At 45.1% G+C, this 14,197-nt stretch overlaps 1 protein-coding gene across 1 annotated transcript in view; it reads right to left on the reverse strand.

Moving 5' to 3' along the window:
- LOC115197987 (exocyst complex component 4-like) overlaps positions 1 to 14,197 on the reverse strand; it is a 244,656-nt gene that overhangs the window by 214,595 nt on the left and 15,864 nt on the right. Inside the window, exons 4-5 of the mRNA XM_029759645.1 lie at positions 3,744 to 3,937; positions 1,115 to 1,224 (exon numbers count right to left, since the gene is read on the reverse strand). Coding sequence (XP_029615505.1) covers positions 1,115 to 1,224; positions 3,744 to 3,937 — 304 coding nt within the window. The remainder of the gene's footprint in view (positions 1 to 1,114; positions 1,225 to 3,743; positions 3,938 to 14,197) is intronic.

The following is a 14,197-nucleotide window of genomic DNA, read 5'->3' on the forward strand; positions in this document are numbered from 1 at the left end:
CTGGTTTGATAATGCCCTAATAATGCTGTGATGTATGCACGAGTATGATAATGGACTGGTAATGTTGTGAGGTACAGTATGTACTATTATGATAATGGACTAATAATGTTGTGATCTACAGTATGTACTATTATGCTAATGGCCTAGTAATGCATGTACTAGTATGATAATGCCCTGATAATGCTGTGATGTATGTACTAGCATGATAATGCCCTGATAATGCTGTAATGCCCTAATGCTGTGATGTATGTACTATTATGATAATGCCCTAATGCTGTGATGTGTGTACTATTATGATAATAGCCTAATAATGCTGTGATATACAGTATGTACTATTATGATAATGGCCTAATAATGCCGTGATGTATGTACTGTGCTGCAAGGAGGAGGAAATACGAGGCATAGATGGAAGCGGGGAGAAGGTGCGTGTGTGCGTTAGTGCTTCTGTGTGTGCATGTGTTTGCTGGCGTGTAAATGCCATCAGTGGAGTGTGTGTGAGAGGCAGTGTTATATATGAGGTGTGTTGAGCCTGCAGCGTTCTCTGGTACACACCTCTAATGACATGCTAATGGATGTAATAACTGCAGCAGTACAGATCCCTGCTAATGATTTCATTATCACTAGGAGCATCGGAAGAGTGGAATGACAGTAGAACACTAACCAGACAACTCTACCACTGTGCTATCCAGGAGACAACTATGTCCAATAGTTCTCATCACATCTCTACAGTATCTCTCTATCTACACCATGTTCTCTTTTCTATCCATCTCAACTCCTCTCCCTTTCTCTTTTCCACTCAATATCCAGTTCTCTCCAGTTTCTTCCCCACATTCTCACTGACGCTCTATCCTTCCCCACCCCTCTCTGTCCCCGCCCCTTCCGCTCTGTCCCCGCCCCTTCCGCTCTCTGTCCCCGCCCCTTCCTCTCTTGTCCAGTAGTATTCCTAAAGCCATTCTACTGGTGGTAATGAAGTAAGGCAGCACAATCAATTGCAACAAAACATTACTTTATTAGGTTGGTATAGTGTGCAGGCCCTCATTTACATTTAGTACTGCTGTATTCAGCCAAGCAGCCATGCATAATGGATGTGTGTTGGACTACCAAGGCAACTTACTGCTGGTGGTCCCTGGGGTGCTGAACTGGGAGGAGTCCATCAGCTTGCGAGGGGTGGACAGGCTGCTGACGTCCAGCTGGGGCAGAGGGGACGTGTCTTTGGTTGTAGAGCTGGGGAGAGTTGAGAAGAGCATCATCAGTCACCATCATCATCGTCATCCTCGTTATAAAATTACAATTCAGTAAATAAAAAATAAAAAAATATATTTTCAATGACTTCCCACTAAACTGAAAAGTAGAAGCTACTTATTTCAGAATGTTAAATTAAAATCACTTCCTGAATTAACTGGCTTCAATTTGAATTGAGCCCAACCCCGCTACCCACAATGACAACATTCACCTTAGAGACAAGCAGAGCTTTATAATGAACCTGTTAAAACGTCTTAGGGATCAAATCCCTTTTACGGGATTGATTTGACAACATCCGGTGAAATTACAGAGCGCCAAATTCAAAAAACAGAAATACTCATAATAAAAATTCATAAAACATACAAGTGTTATACATAGGTTTAAAAATGAACTTCTTGTTAATCCAGCCACTGTGTCAGATTTCAAAAAGGCTTTACGGCGAAAGCATACCATGCGATTATCTGAGGACAGCGCCCAGCACACAAAACCATACAAACATTTTCCAGCCAAGTAGAGGAGTAAAAAAAGTCAGAAATAGCGATAAAATTTATCACTTACCTTTGATGATCTTCATATGGTTGCACTCACAAGACTCCATGTTACACAATAAATGTTCGTTTTGATCGATAAAGTCCCTCTTTATGTCCAAAAACCTCCGTTTTGTTGGCGCATTTTGTTCAGTAAACCATTGGCTCAAAGGCAGTCACAACAGGCAGACCAAAAATCCAAATAGAACCAGTAAAGTTCGTAGAAACATGTCAAACAATGTTTATAATCAATCCTCAGGTTGTTTGTCGTCTAAATAATCAATAATATTTCAACCGGACAATAGCGTCGTCAATATAAAGGAAAAACAACGAAAGGCGCACTCTCGGTAGCGCGCACCAAACAGCTCTGGGACTTTCCACTGTCCACTCATTGAAAGTGGTCATTCTCCCTCATTTTTCAGAATAAAAGCCTGAAACAATGTCTAAAGACTGTTCACATCTAGTGGAAGCCACAGGGAACGCAATCTGGGTCATATCCCTTTAAATTGTGGATAGGCTTTCAATGGAAAAACACCCATTTCAAAATAATGGCACTTCCTGGATCGATTTTCCTCAGGTTTTCGCCTGCCATATCAGGTCTGTTATACTCGCAGACATTATTTTAACAGTTTTGGAAACTTTAGAGTGTTTTCTATCCAAATCTACCAATTATATGCATATCCTAGCTTCTGGGCCTGAGTAAAAGGCAGTTTACTTTGGGCACGATTTTCATCCGGACATGAAAATACTGCCCCCTAGCCCAAAGAGGTTTTAACAACCTGGATTAACAAACAGAGTCAGCCATGTACCAACCTCCACACAGTGTTGAGTGTAGCCCTGACCTGTACCTCCAGACAGTGTTAAGTGGAGCCCTTCTTAGTGAGTGTTGAGTGGAGGTGGGTTGTTCTTACCAAACCTCCACTATACAGGAGCTTTAACCTGTCACTCTAAAACCCCAACTAATACATCACTCTACAGAACGTCACAGCACAGACACCACACTTCTGTACACACAACAATCACACACACAGAAAAAGACACCAATCACACACACACCAATAAAGATACTACACACACACACACACACACACACACACACACACACACACACACACACACACACCTAGCATGAATTAAACAAACATCAAAACAACAGGCTTCATTGCTGGAGAGGTGGGTGACCTGCATCAGCCTAATGTGTTGTGATGCTGCATCTTGGTATAGGAATCAGCATGCAGGTGGCAGCCGTCGCTCCACACAGCATTCTAACGTGTCCCAAATGGCACCTTATTGCTTGCATAGTGCACTACACAGTGTATTACTTTTTAAAGTAGTGCACTAAGTGGGGAATAGGGTGCCATTTGGGACACACCCATTGGTGTTGGTATGATAATCCTCCCGACGCTAATGTAGGTTGTGACGCGGTCGTCGACTAACCAAAACCCACATTATCATTCCACAGAGCGTCATCTTTGGTCTCCCATGAATGAATCAGATGTGTTTGCACTAAGTGGTGAGACAGGGACGTTGTCTTGTCACTAGAAGTTTAGACTAGCTAATGTAAACACTGAGGGACAACACATGTAGCGTGGAACTGTGCTGTGTGGGATTAGAGGAGTGGAGGTTGAAGACTGACTTGTCTCATGTTATGGTATTTCATTTAATGATTTCAACCAGTTTCCCCCCAATTATACATTTACTTCTAATGCAGAGTGAACACCCATACAGACTCCCAAAGCTTTTATTTTGAAGTGAAAATGACTACTTCCAATCTCTACTGAGATCTGGTGTTTGAGTCCTTGCCCTACTATTCTAGAATACGGCAAATGATGAACATTACATTCCCTCTGTTGACTGCACTTGAAGTGGGATTGACCCCCACTCTGATCTCCCTGACCAAACCTCACAGCGTGTTCCTAACAACTCACACCTCCGCCCCACTCCCAGCCCCCCCCCCTTCTCCAGGCCACTCACCCCCCGTGGCGTCCCTGGTTCTTGTCCTTGTTCTTGGTCCCCAGGCGGCTGGTAGACTTGATGTAGAGGTGCCGGTGCAGCTCGTCGATGAGGACCACGTGGATGTTGAGCTTCTTACTGTGGAGCTCCAGACGCAGGTCCCCCAGACCCTCCACCTGCAGCAGGGGGCCCTCCAGAGACTCCACCGCTGACACCTGCACGAGGGGGACCACAGGAGAAACACCTGAATATATCTATACACCTTGGAATGTAGGGGAGACCTGAACACAGCTCCAGGTACCTGATGTATTATCCACTAGTACTCACTGTATATCTGAATACACCTGACAACACTTCAGAATACAGTATTTTGATGGGGACCACAGGGACATGTTTATTAGGGCACGCAATGGAAAACTGTTTAAAATGTAATCAATAATGAATCTACATCTTCACAGTCATAAACAAGATGTGGATATAATTGGCTAGTTTAATTGGTACCTAATGGACTTGAGTATTTAGAGAAAGCAGTTTATTTGAACTGTAAATCTGAACTGTGGGTTTCTGTCCACACATTACACCTCACAGGTTGTCAGACAGGTTGTTAGACAGACAAATAATACAACACCAATAACACCAATATAACTACAGTGTATCCTCTGTGTTAACACTGCTGCTGTATGTACAACATTCAAAATGTTTTACATTGTAGTCATTTAGCAGACACTCTTATCCAGAGCGACTTACAGGAGCATTTAGGGTGAAGTGTCTTGCTCAAGGGCACAGACAGATTTTTCACCTAGTTGGCTCTGTGTTTCGAAAAGGCAATCTTTCAGTTACTGGCCCAACGCTAGGCTACCAGCCGCCCGAAGTGCCCACTGCCCAGCCCCCACTGCCCAACATAACAGCATTTTTGGGGAAAGCTTTAGGAATGCAGACTATGCACCCAACGCCAAACTACATCCAGCCTCTCCTCTCTCAAAGTTCCTGGCTTTCTCTCCGTCCGTCCCTCCCTCCCTCCGTTGGTCCGTCCGTCCGTCCGTCCCTCTCCTTCTCTCCGTCTCTCTGTCCGTCCGTCCGTCCCTCCATCCATGTCTCTCTCTCTCCCTTCCTCTCCCTCCCTCCCTCCCTCCGTCTCTCCCTCCCGTCTCAGTTTTCATTAGCATTGTGGTTATGGCGTGTTTATATTTAATAAATCTTCATGGTGGTAAATGAGTGGTTTTTATTAGAGTGGGCTAATGGCTGGATGATAGCGCTCCAGAGAGCCATCACAGACTGTGTGTGTGTATCACCGGAGCTGGACAGACGGGAGGAAAGGAAGGGAGGGCCATAGGTCAAGTATGTGTTGATGCAAATCAGCGCAGCATTAGACAAAAGATGTGCTAATGCTGTGCATGATCAACCCCCGTCAGCTTAATAGAATAACTCTGCATGCCTCTGTGTTCCTCACTGTGTGGTGGACGGTACACGTTGGTGTGCGTTTGTGTGTGTGTATGCATATACTGTAACTAACTGTGAGTGGGTGTGACCAATGTGTATGCATCTGTGTGCATGTCTATAAGTACGTGTGTGTCAACAGTCCACAAGTGCGTACGTGCGTGCATGTGTGTATGCCTTGTGGGTGTGTCCTTGAGTGTGCATGTGTGTCCGCAAGTGTGTGTGTGACTCATTACCAGTGGGCCGGGATGACAGAAGAAGGCTGGTTAACATCGTTAGGGAGCCCGGGCTGTCAAGCTAATCAACTATACGAGGCTTCCTGAGAGTTAGCAGGATGGGGAGAGAGGGAGAAGAGGGGGACTCACATGAGGGGGAGGAGAGAAGCGGTACATGTGACAGCCCATCACTGGCCTCTCTGGTGCACACTGGGCTCAGACGGGGTGTGGGTGTGTGTAGGATAGGAGTGGAGAAGAGAGACTTTTTTTGGAAAGTGAACCAGTCTTGTCCCTCACTAACCCCATAGGGTCTTGTAACACTGCCATTCAACTGAGGCAGAAAGAGAGCAGTGGGAATACTAATAGTCAAGCAGAGAGAGAGAGAGAGAGCTGAGGGAGGGCTAGAGGAGGGGATGGAGGGAGAGTGTGAAAGTGAGGGAGACGTTAATCTGACAGATGAGCAGGGTAATGAGTGACAGCATGTCTGGAATGAACACATCAGGGAGTCTCTCAGGATTGACAGAGACAGGATGGACTTACAACAGACCGGAGAGAGAGAGAGAGAGAGCTGAGAGAGGGGGGAGAGAGCTGAGAGAGGGGGGAGAGAGCTGAGAGAGGGGGGAGAGAGCTGAGAGAGGGGGAAGAGAGCTGAGAGAGGGGGAGAGGGGAGAGAGACAGGCTCATTGTAATGGCTGGAATGGAATAAAAATGGAACGATATCAAACATATGGAAACCACATGTCTGACTCCATTCTGGCCATTTCAATGAGCCCGTCCTTCTATAGCTCCTCCCACCAGCCTCCACTGGCCCAAGAGTTTGTAATGGTGTGGAGTCCTTGCTCTCACATATCCAACTGTGTTAGATCAGTGAGGGGGGAGAGAGCTGAGAGAGAGGGGAGAGAGCTGAGAGAGAGGGGAGAGAGCTGAGAGAGAGGGGAGAGAGCTGAGAGAGAGGGGAGAGAGCTGAGAGAGAGGGGAGAGAGCTGAGAGAGAGGGAGAGGGGGGAGAGAGCTGAGAGGGGTGAGAGAGAGCTGAGAGAGGGGTGAGAGAGGGGTGAGAGCTGAGAGAGAGCTGAGAGAGGGGTGAGAGAGCTGAGAGAGAGCTGAGAGAGGGGTGAGAGAGCTGAGAGAGAGAGGAGAGAGCTGAGAGAGAGCTGAGAGAGAGCTGAGAGAGAGCTGAGAGAGAGCTGAGAGAGAGCTGAGAGAGAGCTGAGAGAGAGCTGAGAGAGAGCTGAGAGAGAGGGGAGAGAGAGCTGAGAGAGAGCTGAGAGAGAGGGGAGTGATAGGAAGAGAGGGAGAGCAAAACAAAGAGTTAACCAATAAAAAGGGAGAGAGAGAGAGAGACAGAGAGATAACTGTTGCAGCCTCTCTCCTACTGAGAGGCAAATTGAAACACCTAGCTTAAAATGGACACTGACAGTCTTCTGTGAAAGCAATGTAATGAGGCAGAGACATGACTCACTGAGTTTCCTTAGATTAGCCTCCGTCAGACTGTTCCAGTGACAGCTTCAACTTGAGTTAGAGTCAACATCAGCTCTAGTCTAGCACCTATCAAACAAGATAGGATCCTTCTTGCATAGAGTACAGTGGCCCAGTTCCAATACTGTTATAAATCCATCCTTCTTTCCTGGAGGTCACTGATCTAACACAGTTGGATATGTGAGAGCAAGGACTCCACACTATTACAAACTCTTGGGCCAGTGGAGGCTGGTGGGAGGAGCTATAGAAGGACGGGCTCATTGAAATGGCTAGAATGGAGTCAGACATGTGGTTTCCATATGTTTGATATCGTTCCATTTTCATTCCATTCCAGCCATTACAATGAGCCTGTCCTTCTATAGCCCCTCCCACCAGCCTAGATGTTCATCCAGGGATTTCCGGTATACTGGAATAGCACACATGGGGGCGCTAAAAACATAAAAACTTGCACAAGTAATAGCGAAAATGTATAGAAGATGTTAGCTAAATGCTAACAAGTGAAAACGAACATAAACTAATTGCAGACAGGCAAATCCAGCTCATGAAGTTATACATGAGTAGCTACCGAATGTCATTTTCGGTGAGTGTGGACATTTACAAGCGCAAGTGAATGAGAGCAAGTGCAAATAAACAAAGTAGTGATGCATGTTTTTCAGAGGGAAGAGCAGCATGTGAACACGGAGCAGAGGGGAGAGAAAAAAACGCTAGTCGGAAGCACAGAGACAAGATGGCAGCTGTACAGACAACCCATACAGAGCTCTTTGACTTACCTCTCAAACACGGCAGAAAGCCGTTATAAGATATCTGATAGCAAACATTTAGTAGTGAATTACACACAAGTGTAAGTTCCTCACCTCATATGCACCACACAACAGACACTCAGTGACAGATAAAGAACGCTCTGGACTGACCAGCTCCTGTTGTGGACTGACCAGCTCCTGTTGTTTTCTCCTGTCGTGGACTGACCAGCTCCTGTTGTTTTCTCCTGTCGTGGACTGACCAGCTCCTGTTGTTTTCTCCTGTCGTGGACTGACCAGCTCCTGTTGTTTTCTCCTGTCGTGGACTGACCTGCTCCTGTTGTTTTCTCCTGTCGTGGACTGACCTGCTCCTGTTGTTTTCTCCTGTCGTGGACTGACCAGCTCCTGTTGTTTTCTCCTGTCGTGGACTGACCTGCTCCTGTTGTTTTCTCCTGTCGTGGACTGACCAGCTCCTGTTGTTTTCTCCTGTCGTGGACTGACCTGCTCCTGTTGTTTTCTCCTGTCGTGGACTGACCTGCTCCTGTTGTTTTCTCCTGTCGTGGACTGACCTGCTCCTGTTGTTTTCTCCTGTCGTGGACTGACCAGCTCCTGTTGTTTTCTCCTGTCGTGGACTGACCAGCTCCTGTTGTTTTCTCCTGTCGTGGACTGACCAGCTCCTGTTGTTTTCTCCTGTCGTGGACTGACCAGCTCCTGTTGTTTTCTCCTGTCGTGGACTGACCTGCTCCTGTTGTTTTCTCCTGTCGTGGACTGACCAGCTCCTGTTGTTTTCTCCTGTCGTGGACTGACCAGCTCCTGTTGTTTTCTCCTGTCGTGGACTGACCTGCTCCTGTTGTTTTCTCCTGTCGTGGACTGACCTGCTCCTGTTGTTTTCTCCTGTCGTGGACTGACCAGCTCCTGTTGTTTTCTCCTGTCGTGGACTGACCTGCTCCTGTTGTTTTCTCCTGTCGTGGACTGACCAGCTCCTGTTGTTTTCTCCTGTCGTGGACTGACCTGCTCCTGTTGTTTTCTCCTGTCGTGGACTGACCAGCTCCTGTTGTTTTCTCCTGTCGTGGACTGACCAGCTCCTGTTGTGCTGCTATGGACTGACCAGCTCCTGTTGTGCTGCTATGGACTGACCAGCTCCTGTTGTGCTGCTATGGACTGACCAGCTCCTGTTGTGCTGCTATGGACTGACCAGCTCCTGTTGTGCTGCTATGGACTGACCAGCTCCTGTTGTGCTGCTATGGACTGACCAGCTCCTGTTGTGCTGCTATGGACTGACCAGCTCCTGTTGTGCTGCTATGGACTAACCAGCTCCTGTTGTGCTGCTATGGACTAACCAGCTCCTGTTGTGCTGCTATGGACTGACCAGCTCCTGTTGTGCTGCTATGGACTGACCAGCTCCTGTTGTGCTGCTATGGACTGACCAGCTCCTGTTTTCTCCTGTTGTGCTGCTATGGACTGACCAGCTCCTGTTTTCTCCTGTTGTGCTGCTATGGACTGACCAGCTCCTGTTGTGCTGCTATAGACTGACCAGCTCCTGTTGTGCTGCTATAGACTGACCAGCTCCTGTTGTGCTGCTATAGACTGACCAGCTCCTGTTGTGCTGCTATGGACTGACCAGCTCCTGTTCTCCTGTTGTGCTGCTATGGACTGACCAGCTCCTGTTGTGCTGCTATGGACTGACCAGCTCCTGTTGTGCTGCTATGGACTGACCAGCTCCTGTGTTCTCCTGTTGTGCTGCTATGGACTGACCAGCTCCTGTGTTCTCCTGTTGTGCTGCTATAGACTTACCAGCTCCTGTTTTCTCCTGTTGTGCTGCTATGGACTGACCAGCTCCTGTTTTCTCCTGTTGTGCTGTTACATAAATGAGACTGGCTCAACTGTTCTGGGGAACTACATTAAGCTTCATAATGTAAAATAATACACTTAAAAAAAATAAAACAATTGACGGTGTTGAAAAACCACCTGTGGCTTTTTCCAAATACCTGAGTATACCGCCAAGCCTACCACTACAGTGGTTCTTCCTTTAAAAGTTGCGTCCTACTGCAGCACCGCTTGCAGTGTGCTGCGTTTGTATGGCACACTAGAGTGCATGACATCATATATTTTGTTGCCAATAACGCTAGTTTGACCACCAGAGGGCGTCTTTGAGAAGGTAAGTTACTGAAATGACATGGAGCTGTAGGCCTAATAGTCCTGTTTACTGTAGCTGGTTTAGCCTAACTTACTTTTTGGCATAAAGGATACAGTATATCAAACAACCATTCAAGTCATCCATGTCTTTAAATACAGTCAAGCATTTTAGATATAAAACGAAATAAAGGGTGCCTTGAATAATGAAACAATGAATAAACCGCAACATGTCGGCTAATGTGAGTGAATTCACAAATGGGAAAGGGGGATACCTTGTCAGTTGTCCAATTGAATGTATTCAACTGAAATGTGTCTTGTGCATTTAACCCAACCCCTCAGAATCAGAATGGTGAGGGAGGCTGCCATAATCTAAACTACATCTTCGGCACCCGGGGAACAGTGGGTTAACTGCCTTGCTCAGGGGCACAATGACAAATGTTTAACTTGTCAGCTTCTTTCGGTTACTGGCCCAACGCTCGAACCACTAGGCTACGTGCTGCCCCTATGCATTTGACTGTTTTTAATATTGGCTGTACTAGAGACTTAACGTTTTTTTGTTAGAGCAGAATATATGGGATTGATCATAATTTGTTTTTTAATTATTATAGTAGTTGTTGTGCAGTTTACACTTTTAGAAATTTAGCTTAATAAGGATCCAACCCTTTTTTTTTTGCCTAAAATGACATGCCCAAATCTAACTGCCTGCAGCTCAGGACCTGAAGCAAGGATATTCATATTATTGATACCATTAGAAAGGAAACACTTTGAAGTTTGTGAAAATGTGAAATTAATGTAGGAGAATATAACACAGATTTGGTAAAAGATAATACAAAGAAAAAACATGCGCTTTTTTGTGGGGGGGTTTGTACCATCATCTTTGAAATGCAAGAGAAAGGCCATAATGTATTATTCCAGCCAAAGCGCAATTTAGATTTTGGCCAATAAATGGCAGCAGAGTATGTGCAAAGTTTTAGACTGGTCCAATGAACCATTGCATATCTATTCAAAATGTTATATCAAGACTTGGTTTATTAATACATTTTCAAGTTCATAATTGTGCACTCTCCTCAAAAAATAGCATGGTATTCTTTCACTGTAATAGCTACTGTAAATTGGACAGTGCAGTTAGATTAACAAGAATTTAAGCTTTCTGCCCATGTCTCCGTTCTGGGATTTTTTTTTGTTACTTACAACCTCATGCTAATCACATTAGCTCAACCGTCCTGGGGGGGGGGGGGGCACTGATCCCGTAGAGGTTAACCACTTCTGGATGGAACCATAACGAATTACTATGAGAATAAATATCACTGAATGACATAAATATTAGAATAAAGTAGGCTAATGAAGGCAACAAATTGTTGCTGACTGAAACACCCAAAGTCATCCAATTGTTATAATAGGATTTGAAGCAGTAGCCTACCTGTGTGTGGTCAACTAGTTCAGCACCGTTTTGCGCTGAACTAGACTATTCTTGGAATAGAAACACCATAATATGAATCAATTTAATAAAAAAACAGTGCATTTGGTGGGCTATGCAAAGAGATGAGAGTAGTGACATGCCTCGCAAACATTTAAAGTCTCTAAACTCGGCAAGAGTCTATTGTCTTGCTGATAGCCCATCAAGGTTGGCTGGCTTCTTTTGTATTCTTAAAAAGATCTCCAGCACAGAGAAGTGTGTTTCTATTCCAATCAAAAAAAGAGACTTGAATAATTCAACAGTAAATAAATGGAAAAATGTCAGCTAAAGCATTTGAATTCAGGAATTAATTCAAAATATGTTAAACCGTTTTTTTGTTGAGAAACTGACGATACAACAATACATTGATCTTCTCAGCAAGGTTTTACCCATGGTTGTGGAGCTGGGGGGAAGTGCAATTAAAATATAGCGGAGATGTAGTTGAAATAAACATCTGTATTTTGAAAGAGTATTTTTATTATTATTTTATTAACGAAAGCATAAAGATGTTGATTAACAAATAATGTATATGTGTCTATATGCGTTATATGGTCTTCTTCTGTCTTCCTACATGGTCTTCTTCTGTCTTCCTACATGGTCTTCTTCTGTCTTCCTACATGGTCTTCTTCTGTCTTCCTACATGGTCTTCTTCGGTCTTCCTACATGGTCTTCTTCGGTCTTCCTACATGGTCTTCTTCGGTCTTCCTACATGGTCTTCTTCGGTCTTCCTACATGGTCTTCTTCGGTCTTCCTACATGGTCTTCTTCGGTCTTCCTACATGGTCTTCTTTCGTTCAAAATAAGTTATATTATAATGCAGGGTTTAAGACACATTATTTCATATTCTTTGATATGGAGTTAGAAATGTTAAACTTTATAGTACTTAAACATGAAATACATTGCAAGTTTGCCCCTTTTTGGCCATTAGGCTACACTTTACAATAGGACTCAACTCTGAATGACTGCAGCAACTATCAGTAATTAAAACTGTGGCACAAATTGGGGGATTTTTCACAACTAGCCGAGCTATTAGACTATCCTTTTGTATATTAATGGAGGTGTGAATGTTTCAGCCAGTCTCTCTCCTATCGCAGTCCTGCATCAGGCAAAAAATATATATTTCCTCTATCGCTTCAAGAGGCCTATTGTCCACCTGGTAATTGTGTGGTTCCAAAGGATAAAGCATCACCTTCAGATGTATGTGTGGTTTCAGAGAGAAGCTAGCTGTTAGCCTGCGACCAGGCACGGTGGATAAAGCGTCACCTTCAGAAGGATGTGTGGTTTCAGAGAGAAGCTAGCTGTTAGCCTGCGACCAGGCACGGTGGATAAAGCGTCACCTTCAGATGGATGTGTGGTTTCAGAGAGAAGCTAGCTGTTAGCCTGCGACCAGGCACGGTGGATAAAGCATCACCTTCAGATGGATTTGTGGTTTCAGAGAGAAGCTAGCTGTTAGCCTGCGACCAGGCACGGTGGATAAAGCATCACCTTCAGATGGATTTGTGGTTTCAGAGAGAAGCTAACCGTTAGCCTGCGACCAGGCACGGTGGATAAAGCGTCACCTTCAGATGGATGTGTGGTTTCAGAGAGAAGCTAGTTGTTAGCCTGCGACCAGGCACAGTGGATAAAGCGTCACCTTCAAATGGATTTGTGGTTTCAGAGAGAAGCTAGTTGTTAGCCTGCGACCAGGCACAGTGGATAAAGCATCACCTTCAGATGGATTTGTGGTTTCAGAGAGAAGCTAGCTGTTAGCCTGCGACCAGGCACGGTGAATGACATCCTTTCCTGCACAGCAATTTGAAGAGATCCTACTAAATAGGCCAAGTGTAAACTAATATATTAAATTGCCTAAATAAAACAAGTATATTTCATAAATAAATGAAGTAGCTCAGGTCTTCAAAATATGGGCAACTCCCTATCCTCGCTGGACTCTCTTTCATTCAGTTTCTTCTTCATATTAGCAAAGAAGAACTCTGTGTTTCACGAACTCACATTCTATAGAGGGGCTGTCACTCTTTCACACTGTGGTAAAAGACCATTTGTTATTTAGAATTATTTATTTCTGTTTTTAGAGGGAGAGAAACCAAAAGTCCACTGTGTAAATTTTTTGAAAATCGTCAGTCCACATGTCAAGTGTAATTGCGCCATTGTATTTATCCAAGTTCTCAACTCCAGGACCACCCGCCTGATGCAGGACTGTAGAGCCAGAGACTCTCGGACTGAAACATTCACACCTCCATTCATTTAGGAAAAGATAGTCAATTTGTGCCACAGTTTAGACTACCGATAGATCAGCGTTCTATCTCCCCCTTGTGATAGTGTGGTGCAATGACAGAATGACGCAATTTACCACAATCTGCCACCATCTACCACAAACGGTCGTGGCATAAAGATCAGAACGTTTAAAGGAAGAACCACTACATACATAACAGTTCATATATTTAGCTCAGATGGGAGTGATTTTCCTAAATAGTGTCACCAGCTTCCATCAACTTCACCACACCATGTAAAAAGTGCTTTAATGTAGATTTTAGGTTTGCGGCCCCCACAAAGGACAGAGTGGGAGACAAAGAGACAGGTCTTCAGGGGCCTCAGGGGGCCAGACATCCCTCGTCCTCCCTCTCAAATCTGCCCGTTCTGGAGCAGAGATGAACTGACTAGGCCCTAATTACCTGAGTTTGGAAGAAGAGTGTAGGAGTGAACGGAGGAAGAAGGGAAAGGAGAGACCACAGAGTTGTACCAGCCATTTAGTGCTTTGGCCCCCGCAGAGCGTGCCACAAAACATACATCAAAGTCAACCCACACACCTGCGGTGGCCCCTGGGCCGCTTTCACGAAGCTGACCGGCTGGAAGGGAGATTGGGTCGTGTTCATAAGGCACCAAATGGAAGAAATGGACAGGCTGGACTGTCAGTTTTCTGTAGCCAAGGAGGACAGCAATCATGTAATATGATAGTCAAGTGTCAGGTCAACGTCAGGAATTCAAAATCTAGCTGGATGTCTGGATTGCCATATCCCCGT

Source organism: Salmo trutta, chromosome 8 (genome assembly GCF_901001165.1).
Source record: "Salmo trutta chromosome 8, fSalTru1.1, whole genome shotgun sequence".
In the NCBI taxonomy this organism is placed as follows: Eukaryota; Metazoa; Chordata; class Actinopteri; order Salmoniformes; family Salmonidae; genus Salmo; species Salmo trutta.